The 21,127-nt window shown below is 43.1% G+C and overlaps 1 protein-coding gene across 10 annotated transcripts in view; it reads right to left on the bottom strand.

Annotated features, from left to right (window-relative positions):
- SPATA13 (spermatogenesis associated 13) overlaps nucleotides 1-21,127 on the bottom strand; it is a 158,990-nt gene that overhangs the window by 15,444 nt on the left and 122,419 nt on the right. For 6 of the 10 annotated variants that reach the window (XM_013188183.3, XM_013188182.3, XM_048072805.2 and 3 more), the window contains exons 3-8: nucleotides 17,827-18,189; nucleotides 15,386-15,530; nucleotides 4,929-5,065; nucleotides 4,313-4,492; nucleotides 3,082-3,267; nucleotides 135-314 (exon numbers count right to left, since the gene is read on the bottom strand). In XM_013188183.3, the coding sequence (XP_013043637.3) occupies nucleotides 135-314; nucleotides 3,082-3,267; nucleotides 4,313-4,492; nucleotides 4,929-5,065; nucleotides 15,386-15,530; nucleotides 17,827-18,189 (1,191 nt within the window). Of the gene's footprint in view, nucleotides 1-134; nucleotides 315-3,081; nucleotides 3,268-4,312; nucleotides 4,493-4,928; nucleotides 5,066-7,054; nucleotides 7,526-12,283; nucleotides 12,560-15,385; nucleotides 15,531-17,826; nucleotides 18,190-21,127 lie in introns of those variants that run through there. The other 4 variants (XM_048072803.2, XM_013188189.3, XM_013188187.3 and 1 more) reach the window with 4 other exon arrangements.

The raw sequence follows: 21,127 nt of genomic DNA, 5'->3' as shown, positions 1-21,127 counted from the left end.
AGTTTACATTCTAAAATGTTGCCTGTACTTAGATTAGTATTTGATAGGCACTTGTCAACCCTCCTAACACCCTAACAGCATTTTCTTATCATGTTTTATTTGTTTCATAACTAAAATCAACTTCTGCAACATACATGTTGAAGAAAGCATGATCCTATCTCACTCAGATGAGGTTCCTCTTTGTTGTACTGTTTCTCAAGATCCTTCAGAAACTTTCTTTGGAATTTGTAAATATCCTCAATATTTCCAAAAATGGTGCTTAACTGGGCTGTGGTGAACATTCCTGTATGTTTGCGACACTGCCGAATATAACCCTAGAAATGAAACAAAACAAAAAAAAAAACCTTTTTAGTTTGAAGATACAAAAATAGATTCTACCCTGTAGCATCCCACTGAACTGGCAAATCCTGTGATCTGCAAGCACAAGTGGTTTCCCAGACATGCACAAATGACTGGGCAAGTAATTTCAGATTTATGCCCAAATTGATTCTTCCAATCCAACTGCTGTCTCACAGTACAGTGAATGCATCAGGGAACCAGATACATGCACCACGGGTAAAGCTCACTTGTGCCTTCTTGTTATGACTGCCAGTGAAACTGGACAAAAAAAGCCTGGTGTAAGGCCCCATGCATCTACTGCTTCAGCTGCCATGCTTTTCCATAGTAATTCCCCTGTGCCGTAACAGTCCTTCTCTAGAAGAACAAATCCTGAAGCAATTAATATACAAACAATTTCTAAAAGGGCTAAAGTACAGGTTACTTAACCAGCAGCTAGGCAGGACCCAGTATAAGCCATAGAAGCACAATTAAGAACACATTATAATACTGCCAGAGTGCTACTGTTTGTTAAAATCCAGATAGTACCAGCAAGACTCAAGTGAAAATATGATCCCTTTTTCCCTTTTTTTTCTGTTACTTGCAAGAACATCACATGGGTCCAGTTCCTTTGTATCCAGTGTAAGTAGATACATAACCAAGTCCTTCATTTTGAAAATGCCCTCAAAGCAAATTCTATTCTGCTTTCAACAACCAATATCAGATCCTATCAGCATCCACATAGTGAGGAGGCAAAGATGAGGTCAGGGGCCTCTTACAGGCTCCAACGCTCGGCAGCTGCCACCACGCACAGACGGGAAGTCCTCAGGTACCTGCTCCACACAGCTGAGCGGGGAGAGGAGGATGCAGAGCAGCAGCTGATATCGAGGAGCATCAGCTGTGCTCAGATTCCGCTATCAGTTACAGTGCCTGGGTGCAGATGTGTCCAAAGGGTAAGTGGTATGACAGGGGTTATGGGCCAGGCTCCTCCATTCACCTGCTTCCAGGTTTCTCCCAAATCACTCTGGGAGCAGACAGCTGTAAAAAGCCTGCAACTGCTCCAGTGAGGTTTGCCAGGAAGCATCCCTGAGCACTGCTGGCACTGTTATGAGCCTTCTTGTCTCCTGAACAGCCTTCTGCTCTGAGCACAGTTCAGTGGTTACACTGCATGCCAGCCACCACCATTAGGAGGACCACTCCAGCAAGAAACAGGAGCCTCTGTGCAGCTCTTTATTGCGGATGGCAGGCACTTCTTGAACACGACTGGTTTTTCTGGGTATCTACCAGCTTTGTGATTCTGACTGCACCAGCCCTAGTGATTCATTCCAGTGCAGGGCTGGCACATTTGCATTATTATCTGCAGTAGCTTTTCTGGCTCAGTCCCAGCCCTACCTGAATGTATTTTCAGCTCGTGTCCTGCTTGTACCACCCTACAAATTCACTCAGAGGAAAGCAAACCACCTCTACACCCCATGCTGAGCGTGCACCACCGTTTCTCTACTTGGAAAATGTGTTTGCTGTTCTGTACTAAACTGAACCGAAGAAGAGGCATGTCTTTTAAAAAAAGAGTTATAGAAGATATGTATTAGAGAGATTTAATCATTAATAGCAGCCTAAAAATTAATAGGTCAGTAAAATATGGAAGTGGTGTCCCAGAACTCAGCTAACCATGGCAGCAATGCAGCTGTGTGTACAAATTCCTCCCTCGTCTTCTAGGTACCCGGTCAAACTTGATAGCGTATGTAAATAGTGAATCCAAATGACATAACTTACATTTAATAATTTCAAAAAAAATAGCCTGCCAGTTAGCAACAACTTTTTGTCTTTTTGTCTTCCCATTTATCTTTCTATAAACTGCATTAAAAAGGCCTGATCCACAAAGAGGAAGGAAGAAAGGTAGAAAAGGAAAAAGAGAAATAAAATAGAAAAAGAAAACAGAAAAAGAAACACAACCCTGTTGTCATGTCTACTTTGCTGTCCGTGAAAGAATCCAATGAGTGGCGGACTAAAGAATGACAACATGACAAATACAGAGGGAGAACCAGTAAACCAAGTATAGGAAGAATATTTTGATAGGTTGCTTAGCACCCGTTCAGATGGTAACCACAAGTACACGTCAAATACAGGTCAAATGCATCACAGTCCACATTAGAAAAGGCAAACATCAGTGAAAAGTATTAAGAAGCTTCTTCTTGATTGAGTGTGGTCTTCCAAGAAAACTTGAATAAAAAGAAGGAAAAAACACAGTGTTCTTGCTATTTCACAGTTCAAACAAGCAAATTAGTTCTAGAACACCTTGAAAGACTTCATAGCTCCTAAGCATCAACAAAAGTCTCTTTGCTGGAGAAAACAAAAAAAATCTTGCCCCGCAAACTTTCTCTTTGCATGCTACTTTCATAAAGCTTAGTCTCTGAACTGTAGCAGATTTTATTAGTTACTGCAAGTTTTCTATCTAAACCAAGTGATAAAATGTTTCAAATAAACTAGACTTCCTCTCACTTATTTTTATGGAAATAGCAGTTAGACAAGTGAACTATTTTTTCCATGTCAAAAGTGGAATGTTTTTTTTTTTTTAAAAAAGGAAGTGGTGCCTTGTGGCGGTCTGTGGAGAGGAAAACCTTATGAGGGCACGACAAGGCTCTGACTGGCAGCCTCAGAAGTGCAACTGGGAATATTATGACCTGAGAAAATACTCCAGTTTTCAACTTAGATGGGATGTTTTGTTCACACTAGGTCAGCAGAATGCCTTCAGGTTAAAGCATGTACCTCACAGATGTCCTTGAGATGCTTGATATAGACTCGTTCTGTGTTCATAATTTCCTGTATAACGTTGGTTCTCATCTGATCCTTGTTTTCAGCTATTTTCTGGCGATGCTTGCTGATATCTGCATCTTGTTCTTCATCCTGGATACTACTACAATTTTCTGGCAGTTCTTCCTGATTAACTCGCAGCTGCAGCCAGAACAAACAAAGCAAACTAGAGTAAAACAGCCAACTTCTACAAAGCATGACAAGACTGTTACAAACTTCTTACAATTAAGAAAGGACATGTGACACAAATGTTCCCGTTCCTGCCTTACAAGGAGGGGGGTTCTGCAACAGGATTTATCTCATTATACTCATTGGGTATTCAAATAAAGTGCTGAGATTTGTCTAGTTGGCTAAATAAATGGCTTTCTACTCCCATCATCTGAGAGATAATGTTGTGCTGCCTGTGTATTTTACAGATTTATTTCTCTCCCTTACTAACAGTTTATGTATTATTTTGGCCAACTCAGCTTATAAGCAAAAATTTCTAAAGTAGACAATTCATTCAGATACTTCTAAATAGTTTCCCTCTGTCCCAGCTCCCTGTGTGTACAATGTGGATAACAGCACCTCCTTTGTCCACTTTTGTCTGATTGCCCATTTTGGTTGAAGAACTGGGAATAGTAAAAGCAGGAACCACATCTTGCACTTTGTGTAGCACTTAATATGTTGTAGCCCAAGTTTCCTTACGGGCTCTCAAAAAGTAAAATAAATTGTGAAATATATTTCAGTGTTATGTTTTGTCTGACTAAGGAGTTCAGACTCCTACAGAATTATGTGGTAATAATTTTTGCCGATTTCATCAAGAAATCCCTGCAGTAACAGAAGAGAGCAGCATACAGCATAGCTTTGCCCTGCCCCTCATACAAACTGCTGTGTCCTCTCTGAATACACTGATTGCTTCTGGCTGAGCTTCCTGCTGCCCTCATTTCTACTTGTGAAACTCCTTTGGTTACAAATGGGACACAAAAAAGAAGAAGTGAGAATAAAAGGTGTCAGGAGCTAGTGGTGTGATTTTCTACTGCTTTATAACTTGAAGTCATTAGAAGTTAACACCACTGATGTGCAGATGCAAAGATGCTGATGATCGGGCCCTTCATTTAGATTTAATGCCATGGTCATTGCTGCGTTCTGTTCTAATACAAGGAACTTTGCCTCACAATGGTGTAAAAACAACAGAGTTACTCACCCTGACAAAGCTAGCTGGAAACCAGGCTTCCTTGTCCTCAATTCTTCCCCACCACCAGTCTTTGTTGGAAGCTTCTAGGACTCTAATGACATCTCCAGCTTTGAATCCCAGCTCTTGATCATCCATAGTCACATGGTCCCAGAGAGCTTCTGCATGGACAATGCTGCCATCGCTTATCAGCTGAGATGGGAAGAGAAAGAGGATGTGAAGGACAAAGGACAAACACTGAACTATTTATAAATTCCTAAAAAGACCAAAATATCTCACTAGAGTGCCCAAGATTAATCCTTTTACAAGATGAAATTAAAACTTCTGGATCTTCAGAAACCCATGCATACATTTATTAGAGTAAGAATGATTAGAGTCCTACTCCAGAGCAGTTACATAGCTAACGAGTTAGGCTCCCAGTGAAGTGGCAGTCACCATGCTCTTCCCTTGGCAACTGCTCTTGGACTCTGTCAGAGGCAGGATGCCGCTGCTGCTGGATACTTCATCATGATGGCTGCAGTCATTACACTTTTTATTAATAAGAAGCCTCAGGCCTGTGGAAAACATGCACTCCATCACAATAACAATGCAAAGATTCCCCACAGCAGATTGCAGCCCAGGATGTTACCTCATTAATGGCTAGCTGTTCCCCTCCAGGCTGCAGGTACCTCGGCGTGGCTTGGCAGAGTTCCTCGTAACTGTAATCTTCCTCGCTGCCATTGTCATCCACCAACGCCGAGGATTCAGTCCCACCATCTGCAGCAGCTAAAACAAAGGTGGAACAGCTGTTTGTGCAATCATTTTTATACAGGCGCCTATTCCAAAAACAAAACAATGTGAGAGGAATTGCTTAGGAGTTGCCTTTGTTGTTACAAATATAACAATAACAATGAAAGTGTAGGGTTCTCAGGAAAGCCACTTTTCTCTCGTGAAATCCTTTTTACTCTTCTTTGTAATTTTCTCATCTAGCATGTGATGAAACAGAAATATTCTCTTTTGTGTGTGTTAAAAATAGAACTACAAACTTCTTTTTTTTTTAAATGCAGAGGAAATGTAAAACAATCTGAACCAGAAGAGAGGTGTTGGTGCAGTTCCCCACAGCACAGACGTGAGAGCTCTTGTGGGCTACTGGCAGCCAGAGGGGGCCACTGCCAGCCCCCAGCTCTGTCACATCCCTCTGCACATTTCCACTGGGACACAGTGGGATCGTAAGGGGTGGGCACCCCACGCCTTTAGAGAAGCACAGGTCAGAGCTACAATGAGCTTCATCGTGTCTATACAGCTGCATAAGCCATTGAATATCATCGAATGAGAAGGACTGATGTGGGGTGCAGTAATACCAACTGACTCAGGTCCATACACCCAGTGCTGGACCCTTTTATACTAGGCTTGCCTTTGAAAGCCAGCTGTAACATCCAAACCAGATCTAGGGAGGAGCTAGTAACCACGAGGTATTCATGGCCTGGCGCTTGAGTGCACCCTCAGGTCCACCTCAGTTTATCCCTAAAGGTCTATTCCTAAAGCTGGCCCAAGCCACAAATAAACATTGTCTGAAGATCGCACAGTGCTCAAAAATTCCAATCAAAAATAATATTCAGAATGTGCTGCTATTGCTGAACTCCCTTTTCAATGGTTGTGGCGTCCCAAATAAGCTCCCATGAGGGCCGTGGACCAGCCAGCACAGCATCCTCCTCCCTTCCAAGGGGAAGGCATCTTTCAGCTGAATTCTTGAACCTGCTGCTTCCACCCCCTTGCGGGCGAAGCAGCAGCCCCCTGCCTCTCTGCCCTGCTCCGTGCCCACAGCTCCAGGCTCCAGAAGCATGAGCATGGTGGGGAGATGGCTTTGCTGTGCCCCATGCCGTGCCACGAGCAGGCACGCTGCAGCCTGTCAGTTATTTGCTTTACGGGCAGAACCACTTCCACCCCCCGCCTTGGATGTGCTTGTACCATTGCTAGCATCTCTGGTCGCCCCAATAATGATTTGCGGAAGAGATCAAAGCTGACAGCTGCACAAATTAACTAAAAAGATTTTTGCTTTCTTTAAAAGTGCAAAACATGCCATAATCTTGATGTAACACAATGCGGCTATTCTACTGCTCCGTTCTACCCCCCAGCATTTTACATAGGCACTCACGTTACTGGCATAATAACCTAACCCGTGAGGGTGCTGAATCCCTAATTAAAAAAAAATAAATGAAAAACTTTTCCCCTTAAAGACTCATAAATCTGAGCACTGATAAACTTCTCAAATACATCCCGTGAAACTTCCTGCAACTGCTTTATTAAAAAATCTGCAAATAAATAATTCATAAAATCGATTTTTCGCTTATAAATCAACAACAAAAAAATCATCGCAGTGATTCTTTATACATCATTCCTGCACCATCAGTGCTGCCTGCTGGTTCGTTCCAGTAACGAAGGCACATCAAAACATCCTAATTCGTTTAGCTCCAGATGAAAAACGAGTGCAGTTTCGGGACCGATCGCTGCTCGTTATTCCTCACCAAGCCCACATGCCTGCATTGTCTGTGTAGTCACGCTCGAGCGAAAAGCAGCCCCTCGCGCTCTGTGTCTGCTCCTCTGCCGGCGAGCGGCGGGGCTGGGTCGCTCTGACGGGATGCAAAAACTCACTAAACTTAAAGGGACGATGTGGGACCGACCGTGGTCCCCTGTCACAGGACCACCGCCGCCAAGCCCCCCTCCGTCGCAGCAGACCCCCTCAACCCACAAAGCGAAGCAACGCTTCATACTCACACGTACCCATCTGTAGGCTCTCCAGGCTCCAAAACCTCGCCATCCCACCGCGGGCTACCATGCTGCCGCCGCCCGGGGCCTGGCCCTTGGGGCCCGGCAGGGAAGGGTCGTGCCTTGCCCCCACCGCCACCTCACCTCACCCCGCTGCCCGCTGGAGGCCGGGCACGGAGGGTCCGGGGGGAGCCGGGGGGCGACACGGACGGGCTGGGGCTGTGGGGCTGCCGGAGGCTGCCGGGTGCTGGTGGGGAGGGAGGGCCGGGAAGGCGGCGGGAGGCGGCTCCCCTGCTGTGCCGGGGAGGGCCTTGGGTTGTCGGCAGAGAAGGGCGAGCTCGGTGCCGGGTGTAGCCGCCACCGCTCAACGGGAACGGCCGGAGGGGCGCGGGGTGTTCCTGGCGTTGCAGCAGCAAGTATCAGCCCATCTCTGTCACGTTACGCCAGCTAAAAGTCCAGCAGGGAGCAACAAAGGAGGGGTTTTTTTGTTCGTTTTTTTTTGCGTGGCTGTTAAAACTTCTGCCGTGCTGCTAAATGCTGTGTCATTATGTAGGGCACGGGCAGCAGAAATGCCAAGGCTGCGGCAGAGTGCCCCACGGGAGAAAGGGGGGGGATGGAGGCATTTTCTCACCCAAACCGCAAGCAGGGAGTGGAAACAGGGTGCCCGAGCAGCGGGGCTTCAGTACCCCAGCTCCTTTGCTTGCCCCAGCTGGGCATTTACCTCCCCAACCTCCGTGCTGCTTCGCCCCCATGTGTGGGTGAGCAGATGTGGGAGCTCCACAGCCCCCGCTGCACCCCATGCTCATAGGGTTTCCACGCTGCACGCATGTCACAGCCCTCCAGTGACGAGCTGGGAAGCTCCACCACCTTCACGAATCATCCTCCACCTGCACGCCATGTCATCGCTCGGCTCAGCCCGTGCTTTCGCTGGGGCCTGCCTCCTCCAGCGGGACGCTGGCCGAGCCATTTTCGCACACAGACATCTCTCAACACCCACCGACAACCACGTGGCTTCCCACCAGCCTCGGAAGGAGGCTGAAAGGCCAAGCATCACACTGCAATGTTAATGCCATCTTCTCACAAAAATCCAGACTATGCTGCCCTTGACTGGGGACCGGGAGGAATTCCTTTCTGAACTGCCCAACTTCCCTATTATTTCTTGCCGCAGGGAGACTTGGTGGATCGCACAGTAAAAATAAGGTACTACGTATTACAAGATGCTTACTCACATACCCACGCATTCTTCTCAGAATCAGTAAAACACAACTGAACAAACAGGAACCAGCTAAAGAAACACTCGTGTATGTCACTGTGAATTGCCGACAACCCTGCGACCTGCAAGTGAAGGCTTCGCGCTTCTCAGCAGCCAGAACTCAAGCCCTCAGCCATGTCAAAACCCTACTTGCAGGGGAAAACACGGCTGAACCGCCATGGGAAAACCAGATCGAAACCCACGCCACTCTTCGAGAAGAGACATTAAAAATGATCTCTGAAAACCAGTCTTGTGGCTTGACTCTCGCAAACTGGAACAGAACGGGTGCGTTTGCCCGATGAGTCACAAAGCGCGACCGTGGGCCGCTGCCGGGCGGGGAGAGCTGTTCTCCCTCCTCTGCACGCTCACAGCTAGCAATTGTGTGGCCCTAAACGGAGCTGCCAAAGTGCTCGTTTGGGGTGAGCTGGTGGAGGGTTCATTTCCTCACCCCATAAGCCGGGGACAGGCGGCACGGGCTGTCCTTGGCAGTGGCAGCCCAGCTACCATGCCCAAACGCATGCTGAGCAGGCTTCCCCAACACTGAAAAGACTGCAGAGAGCACACAATAAAATACCAACAGCTAATTCACCGCCTCGTGAAAATCTGGTTGTAGATACCCCTCTGGTGACTGATCCCAGCTCAGTGGTTTGGGAGCAAGCATGGGAAGTTGAAACACTGCTTTTTGTTTGGCTTAAACAATCTGAGCAGACTGCAGGAAGTACAGAATGTGTAATAAATCCTAACATCACTCTGAACATGTAATAAACCCTACTTTATTCTTTCCTCAATATTCTGATGAGGCTTTACGTAAGAAAATGCCATGCCCCCATCCCAGGGCAGACCAAAGGTCCCTCCAACTCTGACAGCGGCCAGCAGCAGATGCCCGGGGAAGAACATAAAACCAGACGAGGCATGTAATGGGGTTTTTCTGATGTACTTTCCTACAGCCCAGCTATCTGCAGATCAGCGGCAGATTCCTCCTGGGGCAGAAGTGGTATCTCGGTGTTTAATGAGCCAATTTTTTCAAATCACTTTCTGAATTTCTGCAAGCTTTTGGGATCTGAGATATCATGTGTAGCAATTAGTTCCGTAGTTTAATTTTACAGAATATGAAAACCATCTTTTGTTTTGAACTTACTATCTGGCAATTTCATTAAGTTCTTACATTACTGGAAACAATAACAATTATCTGTTCATTTTCCCTATGCCAATCAGTGTATAGACATTTTTCCCCCATTGTTCTTTTTTCCAAGCTGAAGAGCCCAAGCCTAGTTAATCATTCTTCACACAGAGACACTGAATAGATTTTCTTATCCTCTTTGCCTTTCTCTGTGTCGTCCCTTGTAAGAAATGCCTTATGAGGTGGAAAGGAGCGGGTAGATGGCCCCCCACACACCACACCAACGGCACAATCAGGCTTTCTGTTTTGTTCTCTGTTCCCTTCCTACAAACTCCTGCCCTTCTATTTACTGTTTTGATGGTTACCATGCGCTGAAATGACACTTTAGTTATCTAATACAATTGCAAGAGCTTCTCCTGAAAGGCACCTAGTTCAAAGTCCACTCTTCGGTAAGCACGCCAGGCTTGTTTTCCTCCATGTGCGCTGCCTCACCTTTATCAACACCGAATGTCACCTGCCACCAGTGAAAAGCGCTGTGCCTTCCTAGTGTGAAATCCTTCTGCAACTGTTCAAGCAGCTTCTGTTTTCACTGCTGTGAATAATTCAGCCCACAAGCAAAAACTGTAATTTCATTCTGCACCTCCCTCCCTTCCCACGTTATCTGCGAAGACACTGAACAGCCGAACACCAGCGCAGTCCCTCGCATCTTCACTCGTGGCCTCTCCCCTTAAGAAAACGAACCACTTTCCTCCTCTCTTAGTGCTTCATCACTTGGATCCTCCCACGTGGGACGATCTTCCCTCTCATCCCAGGCCTCTATTAAGAGACCATGCCAAAGGCCTTTGGAAGGCCCAACTAAACTATACCCACCGAGTCTCCCAGTCATAGCCTCACTGATTTTTTCAGAAAACCTAATCGATCCACAGGGCACAACTTCCTTCTACATAATGCACATTGACCCTTCTTCACCCTAAGGGTCTACCACTGTTGTCATCGCTCTCTGTGATATTATCTAGGTACTAATTACATTATTTTTATGTTTTATGTACTATTATGCCAGGCTCACTGGTTTACTGCTCTCTGGCTTCCTCCTGGTACTTCTTTACAAACAGTTATCCCATCACCGCCTTCCCCCTGCCTTGTATTGAGGCAATTTTAAGCAATGAATCCCATGCTGGAGACAGTAGCTCTGCAATGTTATTCCTAAATCCCTGAGGAGTTCTGGTTCTGGCAATTTGTTACTATTCATTTAGTTACTCTAAAACTTTTACTGACATTTCAGGACAGACCGCTATCTAATTTGAGCTCAGGTTTTATTTCACAGTCACTGGCAAGGCCTACAAGCTGTCTGGCAGTCTGCTGGGTTCTCACATTTTTGAAAATGGACTTCATTTTTATATCTTTAGCAAACTGTTTCTATTTTCATGTACTTTTACATCAAAATCACTAGTTTATTTTTTCTATTCGGATACAAATCAGCAATCTGAAGGATGCCTGCTTCTTCTTCTCGTTGTTTCTTTTCCCTTGTGTTTAATGACAGAACCCTTTTCTGGTATTTCCAAATTCTGTTTCAACAAGTGGCATGAGTTTGCTCCAAGCATCTAATATGCAGTCCTTGAACACTCTCCATGCTGCCTGCAAGCACTCAACACTTTTGTCTACTCCTTTAAATTCCTTTGTTACACAAGTGACTTCTCATTTTTAATTCCTTTCCTTCTTTTAAATTAAAACACATACTGTACTGGATTTTTTTACTGTCACTCCTGAAAGGATATTGGTTCAGAGTGCATTATGGATTCAGAGGGCAAGATTCGGTATCTGTCTAAATTTGGCCAATGAACTGCACCCCAAATTCTCTGTGTCCTCCAATCAAGGTCAACAAGCTCAGCTGTAGAAGCATCCCACCCTTGCAGAGTAGCTCTTGTGTGCTCCTGCACACATACCTGAGGAATGATTCAAGAATTGTCTCCCTTGCTGTAGGTTTGCTGGTTAGCTGCACCAAGAAGTTATTTATGGTACACCTAAAAATGTAGTTCTGTGCCCCATTACAATGCTTAACGCAAACAGCAGTGATTTAAGTCTCTTTTTATGACTGTGTTTGCTGCCCTTGACACTTCTCAGATTTCATTAGTTTGTCACATTTATTATCATCATTAGTGTGATCTCAGGCGGTTCATAATTTAATCCCGTTACTATACTTTTTAGTATTTAGGCATGGCATTCAAGACCACAGATCCTGTGCCACTTGCTGCTACAGTCAATTTGTTAGCTTTTCTTTAATACATTCGAAAAACTCTTTCACTGGCACAACCTTTTCTGTTATTCCTATAAAGCTTGCACAATGGTAATATTCTCCAGTGGTTATCCTCCTTCGACCACGTTTACAATATGCCCATTATGCCATGTAGCTCCTTTAAAATATGTGTATTTCTCTATCTCTTTAAACTTCCACTACAACTGGCAGAGTTTCCAGTTTTTCTAAGTCATTTTTAAACACTTGCCCAAGAGCTCCTGATTATTTTGTACAGTTTTGCCAGCTTCTGCCCCATCCTTTGTTGGAGGAAGAAGTGATCATTGACATTACCTGTAAGGATGCGTTGTCCCATACTGTGTATTACTTCACCTTGCCAGCTTTCCCCTAATTCTTTGTTTAGAAACTACTCTATAATCTTGTGATTTGCATGTCAGCAGCCTGCTTTTGTTTTGGCTTACAAAACAAAGGATCTTTTCATTTCAAATGTTCCTCGGTTCATAAATAATCTAAATCTCCCTCTTTTTTATACCATTTTCTGCGTGAAGGTGCCTGAAGGTACAAAGGCCTCTCTGACACCAAGCATGGGATTGGCAACATTTCGGACAACTTTACCATTGGGCTCCTGGTCTTCTAGCTCCTAACCGACAGCTTCAGCTCTGCTTCTACTGCGTGCCTCCTGTCCTGCTCACGGCGACCAGCTCCCCTCCATAGTCCGGAGGACTGCCCAGATGCACCAGCTCCTCCCAACAGATTGCTGGGTCCTGTTTGCATCACCAAGCTCAGGTATCTATGCAACTAATGATTCCATCACCCACCAGCATAGGTTTTACCTTTTGGAGTCAGTTGACTCCCATCCCTGAAAGGATCAGAGCCATCACCCTCCACTCCAGAGGTTTTTCTGTCCTCAGCAACACTGGGACTGCCTAGCCTGTAGGAATGGATTGTGTGATGCCCCTTGAACTCCTGTCAATGAGCCTTTCTGCCCCCCCGAGCTTTTCAGACACCTTGGCTGCAGAATACAGCAACTGGCCTCCAGCTGCCACTGAAGAAAGGAATAGTCTCCCACAGGTCCTCTGCCACATCTGTCAGCCCTATGCAGATATTCGGGTATCCCACACAGTACTGTACAACTGGGGTAGGAAACTGAATCAAGCCCTAGACCACCACTGCTTGTGATGGCAGTTTGACAGTGCAACTCTTATGTAGGTACCCACATTTAGACTAAATTTAGGTGACTTAAACTTGAGCTGAATCCCACCCCTCCTACTTGGAGCTGAGGCTATCCAAAGAAGTTCACCAATGAATTTAGCCAAATTCAAGCCCCACACCACAGTATGTGAAAAAGACATAGTTTTAAAGATACTTATAAAAACTTCCTCTATTGTGATAAATTGGTAACCTCTTTAATGTAATTTAAGCTTGTAACCTGTAAGCACAAGACTAGCATTGAGTCTCAAGGCAAGTTTCCCTTAGGTACTGTCTGGTTTTGTCTCCTACAGTATGATGATTTACTGTCTTGTAACAGCTGTTTTCTAAAAATTTATATCTCCAATTCTACCTCCCATTGTTATAAAAGTAGCCATACAATATATTAGGCTTTAGCAAGTCACTAAAATAAGATACCACTGGTTTTCAAGGCTTGGGTTTAGAATTCCTGCCTATAATAAAGGGCTTTTGTGTTATCAAATTTCACTGTATATGAGCAAACAAAAAACTCTCACATGTTCAAAGACAAGGAAATGCCTTGTGAATTTAAGAGAAAAAGGAAAGAGATCAGAACGTGTGACACTGGTCACTTTATTATTTTTTACTAGAGCTACTTAAAAGATCTCTGCAACTGCCTTTAAACTGTGAAGCCCATGATATTCCCCACTTGCCTTCAGGGCTTTGATTTAAAAAGCTTTTCCTGTTCAATGTCTATGTTTATTGTAACAAGTCATGAAAGTCACATCTAGCATAATCAGTACTGCTTTAGATTTATTGTCTTGAAAAGTGGCAGAAATCTTGCTTTGTGCATTTGTCATCATGATGCTTATACTGAGGAGACCAGTTATTCTAAAGCTACATATCTGGAAATATACTACTCTCAGGCAGTTGTCTAGGTTAACTAAGTAATATAATTTCATGTGATTTCCATATACAAAATGGAGAGGAAAACTAAAATTAAAAAAAAATATATAATTCCTACTCTGTGATACTTAAATAATCTCTTTTTTCTAAACAAGGTCATGGCAAACCTGGTAATCTGTTGGTAGTCTTTCTCAAATCATGGGTAGAGACACCGTGTGGTCATCTCAGCAAGGGTTGCAGAATTAGATGCAATTCACCTCTATGTCTAATGTAGATCATTGATTATACTGAGGTACCTACAGCAAGGACATGCTCCAGACATGAATTTTAAAGTAGTTCCCGATATTTTCCTACAATATAAATTAAAAGGAAAACACTGATATTGCATATATAATATATCTCATTGCCATAGGTAGAAATTATGAACTCTTTTTCTTGGAAAGCATGTTCCAAAAAAACCTGCCCAATATTCATGCTCTATTTTGGGCTGGAAAATGCAGTTTCAAAATGTTCTTATATAAATTAATTTGTAGTTGACAGATTTTTTGAGCAGAATTTTGATATTATTAGACTAAAACTTAGAACCATCTAAGCCAAGTACTAGTAAATATATGTACGACTTTAACACAGAAACATTGAAAATGCTATTTGTTAGGTTCCCTGCTTCAGTCATAGCAAGTCCTCATCCAGACATCTTTACTGATTCTATGCACAGGGAGGCAGAATGAAGGCTCCCAGCAATGCTTTTTTCACTATTATCAGTGAAGGATCTAAAGTGAACATTTTGCCATTTCTGACACTCATCAAAGAAGCACGAGTAACTGTTCAGATTATGCTCACAGTGAAAGAACACAAATTGCACTAACCCAGGCTCTTCTCATATCACCTGCCAAAAAATGTTCCACTAATACTAGATATGACTTTATATTAACTCCTGACAGCATTGCATGCTAACAGCAAACAATTACAGAAAAAACACACAGGACATATCAGAGGCTGATAAAGAGTACTGCTCTTTAAGCAATCTTTTGCTTAACTTTGCCTAAAAAGGCAATCTTTTCCAAGAACCTGTTAAACCACAGATCTGTTAAAATCTGTTAAATCTGTTAAATCACAACACTGTAATGTACCAGAAACCTGTCTGGGCTCCATTTACCCAGAGTGAGCAACTGCAGCTGCACACACTTCTCTGAACCAAGTTGTTGAATTATTTAAGGCTTTTCTACCTTAAATAAACTAAATAAATAAATAAATAAATAAATGAAGTTGAGCCAAATGCACGACAACAAAAAATGTAAAATACATGTGGTGTGTCTATGAACACAAGCACATTACACCTTATTTCCTTCATGTTCCATTTTTACCTGTAGGCAAGTATGTGAACACTGACAATGGAAAATACAGGAGCACAAGCAGTATAGTAAACTACAACAATGTCACACAGCACGTGTGAAAAACAAGTTTTACATGAGCACAGCAGGACAAGCTACTGATGAGAAAGATAAAGAACTGAGCGACTTAACCATGTACTACTTTGCCACAGAGTTTGTGTGCACCTTTTCCTAGTCCACAGTGATCTATTTGCTGACCAAGCTGGGATAGGAAGCTGAGACCCAGGGAGTTAAAAGGACTTGCACATCTTACCATTAGATGTTCTCATCTGCCGCCGTCGCCCAACGCGGTCCAGGCCGATGGGGGTGCTCTGTGAGAAGGTGAGCGGGCGGAACCTGGCGGAGACGGCTTTGTAGGGGGGCACCTGGTGTGCAGGAACCGGCGGCCGTGTGGCAGGCTGCAGGGAAATAGAGAAAATCAGGTCTCAGTAAGCAACCTACCCCGCCAGCCCAGCTTGGGTGCAAAGAAGAGTCCCTTCAGGTAGTCCAGCTAGTTACAGGAGCAGTGAACACTCCTACTTCAAGCACCTGATGTTGCTTAAACTCTACATCATGTACCCACCATCATCACGGTAAATATTTTATAATGTTACAGCTCTTTGTTAAATTAAAAACTCTAACACCTTCTCTTACAATCAGGCATGCACTATAATTTTCATCTTGTAATACTCCATCCCTAAACACTCTGGGATCTAACTGATTTCGGGCTGACATTGTAAACACCCATCTGAATAGTGGAAGAATGACCAACAATTAATTCTACAGCTGGAAGTTGTGTTCATTTCCTGGGATGCTTTCTTTTTTCAAATAAATGTATTGCTTTCAAGTGAAATAAAGTTGTTTTACAAGACCAAAATAATTGTCTAAATGATCCCCTGCTCTGAAGATCCCAGGAGTCACATTAAAAAGAGGTAATACTTTGTTTACTTGTAACTTTATGTAGAAGACAATTTCTTTTGTCAAATCATTCATTTGCTTAATTATGATTAGAGAATGTACCTATTTACAAATTGAGTCTAATTTTGTCATCCCTGAACAACTCCACGCTTGAACAGCAAAACCTCATCATACAAACTTCAGAGAAACACGTCTTTAATCTTCCCTTATCTTTCAGTGATTACTGTTCATAGGCCCTTTTATCGAGTAATCTGAAACATCAAGGCTTTTTTTATGACCTGTTGACACTGTTAGGAAATCAATGATTTAGTATTGTTTGAAAACTGCTTCTCACACCTAAGCTGTCAGATGAAAACAAAACACAACAAAGAAGGAATTAACATTATGCTTCTAAAATATTCCCTTGGGTATTCAAAGCTGCTAAGAATAAAAATCAGCAAGGTGAAGATCAGTCCTTGAAAATCCCACATAAAGTACTTCTTTCTACATATGTATTCCTGGTTCATTATTCCTGTTTTTGCAATTCAGCTACAAATTTACTAAAGACTGCCAAAAACCCCAACATTCATTCATCTCCTCAGTACTCTAGCAATATCTCAGGATACTAAGTAACAACAAATAGTAAGTCTGATATATTGCATCAAATAGCTAATAGAAGTAATGCTAATCACTGTAGACAAGTAATTGGCCAATTAAACAACAAAGCTATTTCATTCTGGGCAATTAATATTTTCTTGGAAGGCTTTAATCCAGACTCCTTCCTTCCCCAGTGCTATTACTCAGTGGTAGGCCTGGGAAGGCCATCATTTGGCTTGAAAATGTGTCCCTCTTGGGAATGCTCCATAGCTTTGGTCTTGACCACAGCAATCTCTTCTTTTGTTGCTTTATTAACTTGAGAACTACTTTAGGAAGCACTAGAAGGTGGAGGACACCTTACAAGCACAAAAGCCTTTGAGCTCTGTAACCTCCTACAGGACAGGGCCATCACTACCAACAGAACAGTAAGTTCCTCTACACATTGTACCACTTCAAGACTACCTCCCTGAAAAAAAGGAGCTATCTTTATCTTTCAGAAGTTTTATATTTCTCTTCCCTAAGACAACAGAGCAGGCAAGTAAGCATATGAGTACTGGTCAAGTGCTAGCTGAACCACTGACTATTTTCCTTGGGGCTTCCTACATTCCAGAAGGTCAATTTAGTAGTACACAAGCAGGCATATTTTCACGTTGCCAGTTTTCTTAACTCTTTATTTCATTAATTTCTTAATTTATTACCAATTTTCTTAAGCGACTTCCTTATTGCTTTTAAGTACCCTGGATATGCCAATACCAACATTTTGAACACCACAGCTAATGCCACATGTTTTGAACAGGCCTGTTTTTGGACATCATGAAATTACTGACAATTATTATGTTATTATCATATTGTTTGTAGTCCGCTGTTCCTCAGGCCCTACACCCTGCAAGGTGACTAAATACACAGATGTATGACACACAGGTGAGCTCTTACAAACCAATACGAGAAGTAACAACCATTCCAAGAAAGAAACCAGGGTAATTTACGATACAAAAAAGATTATCCCAAAGTCAGTATCAGGTTTATTCCATGCTGTTTTGCTTTTTAACATCAAGACAAAGTAATTAGTGACAAGGAAAGCAGAATTGTAAGTATATGAAGTCAGCTTGACAAAAGGGAAGGAAGAAAAGGAAGCATCCATTCTATTTTCTAGGTTGAAGACAGAGACAAGGAAGTGAAAGGGTCTTCTGCAGTCTGCAGAGAGCACATCTCTTATCTTACTTGTGTCAGCAGACCTTCTATTTCTTCTGCTGGACCGCTTCCATAGAAATTGACCCCACCTATCACAGAGATGGGTCTTCTTTTTCGCCCTCTGTTGTAGCCTACTGTATTGCTTTGGATCGCAGACCCAACAGAAGCCAGTCGTGGCTGATTTTCTCCATCCGTGCAGTTTGTCTTCTGTGACTCCACAGCAACTGCATCTTCAGGTATAGAGATACTTCTGATTGACATTTGGCCATAGTCTGAGAGAGGTCTGGGCCGAGACCTTTTTCCAGAGCTCCATCTCCTGGGTGTGACCTTCTGTGTGTCTGTCTTCTCTTCATCCTGGGATGAGGACTTCTTCCAGTGGTCATCAGAAACAACCTTTTTAAATGTGAACAAGTCAAATAAGCCACAGAATTTTCTCATACTTAATCATTTGTGAGTTTTTCATACGGCAGATCAATTTAACATTGCTAAAGAGAAAGCGTTACCACAAATATAATAAATACAACTGACAATTCAGGAAGACAGTAACTTTACAAAGGAAATACATCATATGCTGTTTGTGCTAAGTAAGGTTAACACTACATCATCAGCACCTCTTAGGCAAATAACATCACTAATACCATTAATATCTCACCTATGACTTCTGCAATAGGACGAGGACATATCATAAACATTGCATTCACTAAATCAGGTCTGGCACTCAGTTCTTCATGCACACAAGTAATATGACACATGTAACTTCTGTAAAAAAAAATTCAGCCCACACATATTCCTCTGCTTTACCCCTACCCAGTGATGAAAGTAAGCAGTGAGGCTCAGTTGGATGGCTTGCTGATGCCAGGTAACTGTAAGCTGATACCACGACAGGCAGTCGTGCTCCCTCCTCCCACCCACTCACACACCCTCACTTGTGTCAGATCTAGGGACTGCATGGCCCGGTGTGAGTCGGTTGAGCGAGCTGATTCATTTTGGAAGGGAGAAATTAATTTTCTCCCTGATCAGGAAGGTTATAGTCACACACAACAGAACCAGTGATACGACACTGTAACACAAATTTGGGGGAAATCAACCTTTTGAGAGAGGAAGCTTGGAAAATGAGCATGTCATTTGTATTTAGCAGCAAATTTGGCCCTATAGGCTAATGCCTATAGCTAACACAATTGTACTAGTACTGCAAGTTAGGAAATAAAACAGCCACAACTGAAATACTTATCCAAGGCAACATTTTGAAGGATTTCCGTATAATTGGAGTAAACTGCTGCAAGCTTCTCTAGCAAAACCCCCACAGTTTTTAAGAAGAAAATATTGCACATAAAAATTTAAATTCACTTCTCCCTCAAATTTCCAAATTCTCAATGTTTCCTTGGCTTTTCCTGGCTTCTTTACAGGGAGTGTTTCTGGGCTGGGTTTGCACGACTGCCGGATTGGAGTCCTAACACCAATTCACTGCTGGGCAAGAGAACCCTGCTGTAATTTCTCCTATGAATTACAAACTAATTCTGACTTTTTGTAAAAAAAAATCAGCCTACTTCTTTATCAAGACATTTTTAGACTGCCCACGTGCACTTATGACAATGTTCAAAGCTAATAAACATTCCAAAAGGAGAGGCTACATTTTGATTACCTCTGGCTGCAGTTTGTTCCTCTGTTTTAGACCAGATGAAGGCATTTCAGGTGCTGCATTGTCAAAGCAGCCATTAGCCCAGAATCAGCCTTTTACAATGAAGCCTGTATAAGATGTCTCATCCTCTGTCACCTTCTGCTCCACATACCATTTTCAGCCAGGCCTGTACAACTCCAGTTAGCCTGATGCACCTGACAGTGGGCAGATTTTGCTTTTTATTTGTAAGACAGATTAAGAGAAATTTCACTGTATGAAACCACCTTAACTAGCAGGCAGAGTTAATAAATAGTCAGCATTTTAACACGATTACTGCAATGGAGGTATGAAAAATGATCCAGGTCCTTTGTTCTACGTTAAGTTCCTCCACTTACAACATGAAATTTCCTCTGAATAGAGCACTTGCACCGATTTGAACTCTGTGGTGCCACACCTGCCACTCAAGAAAGCTTCGGCTTCTCTGCAGGTTTTGGCTCGTGCCTAGCTTCAGGAGCTGAAGCGATTCAGCGGGAGCGAGCACCTGGCTGGCACAGCGACACAGCTCCCTTCAGCACAGCGGGTGAAGCTGGCTCTCAAAAGCAGCCCCTCGAGGTCAGAGCAGCAAAAGCACAGGTTAAGCAAGGTTCTTACCTCTGAATCAGACACAGGTAAAGGGTCTCCACACACACAGTGACTGAGAATGGAGCTCACTAGTGTCATTTTCTGTTTCTGTTTTTCAAAGTCTTGTCCGTAAGAGCCACAAGCGCGAACAAACTCCCTGCGTCACCAGTCAGGCAAAGTTCATCCCATGATCCTGTACTTTTAGACTGAGGGAAGGACACGTCACATGTCATCTCCTAATCTGCTTTTTACACCCTTATCTTGAGCAATAACATTTGCAAAGAGAGGACTGTTCTCCTGTAGCACTCCACCTACAGTAGCCTATCCAAATGACAGTGACATTTGTCTCTGTTGTGCAATAAACAATCCTGAAGGACATGTATTTTTAGGCTTAGACCCCTAACTGCACTGAAGAATACTAATAAAACAGAAAACATAATCCTCCCCTAGCAAAAAAAATCAGAGGAAACGAGACTGATAACCTCACGTTGCTCTAAGTGACCTCATCAAGCAAGAGGGACCTGATCAAGAGACGCTGACTACCAGTAATAAAATACCCTGCGTGTAACTCATAGGCTCCTGTACTTAGTCACTGAAGCAAGTTCCACTTGTCACTGGCTTTATAATGATGTACCTCAAGTGACCTTCTCTTTTTTCAAAGAGAAATCGGGTTTATGTTTTACAATCTACAGACATGGGTATAGATATGCATGGCACTTCATGCAGGACAAAAAACAAAATGTCATGCACTGACTCCAGAATTGCAAGTGCTGGTCAAAAATTTCAACCAATTTCAAGACTCCCAAGAGGTAAAGGTTTAACTAAAGATGAGCCCACACTGAGTTTTCTGAAATTCACACCTGCTAATCTAGCTACAGCATAGGATTACCAATGTGAGCAATCAAGATCATTCATCTTGTCTTTTAGGCTGCATCCTCATTCATATGAGACTGCAAACACAAACAGCTCTACATATTTATACCAATGCAGATGAATAAATTTCACCCAGACACCCAAACATCTACAACAGTATTAGTTAAATTGCTGTATTTCAACCTTTTTTCTTTTTCCTGAGTCATGCAAGTATGACAC

Source organism: Anser cygnoides, chromosome 1 (assembly GCF_040182565.1).
Source record: "Anser cygnoides isolate HZ-2024a breed goose chromosome 1, Taihu_goose_T2T_genome, whole genome shotgun sequence".
Taxonomy (NCBI): Eukaryota; Metazoa; Chordata; class Aves; order Anseriformes; family Anatidae; genus Anser; species Anser cygnoides.
This window is presented reverse-complemented; position numbering and strand designations above follow the sequence as displayed.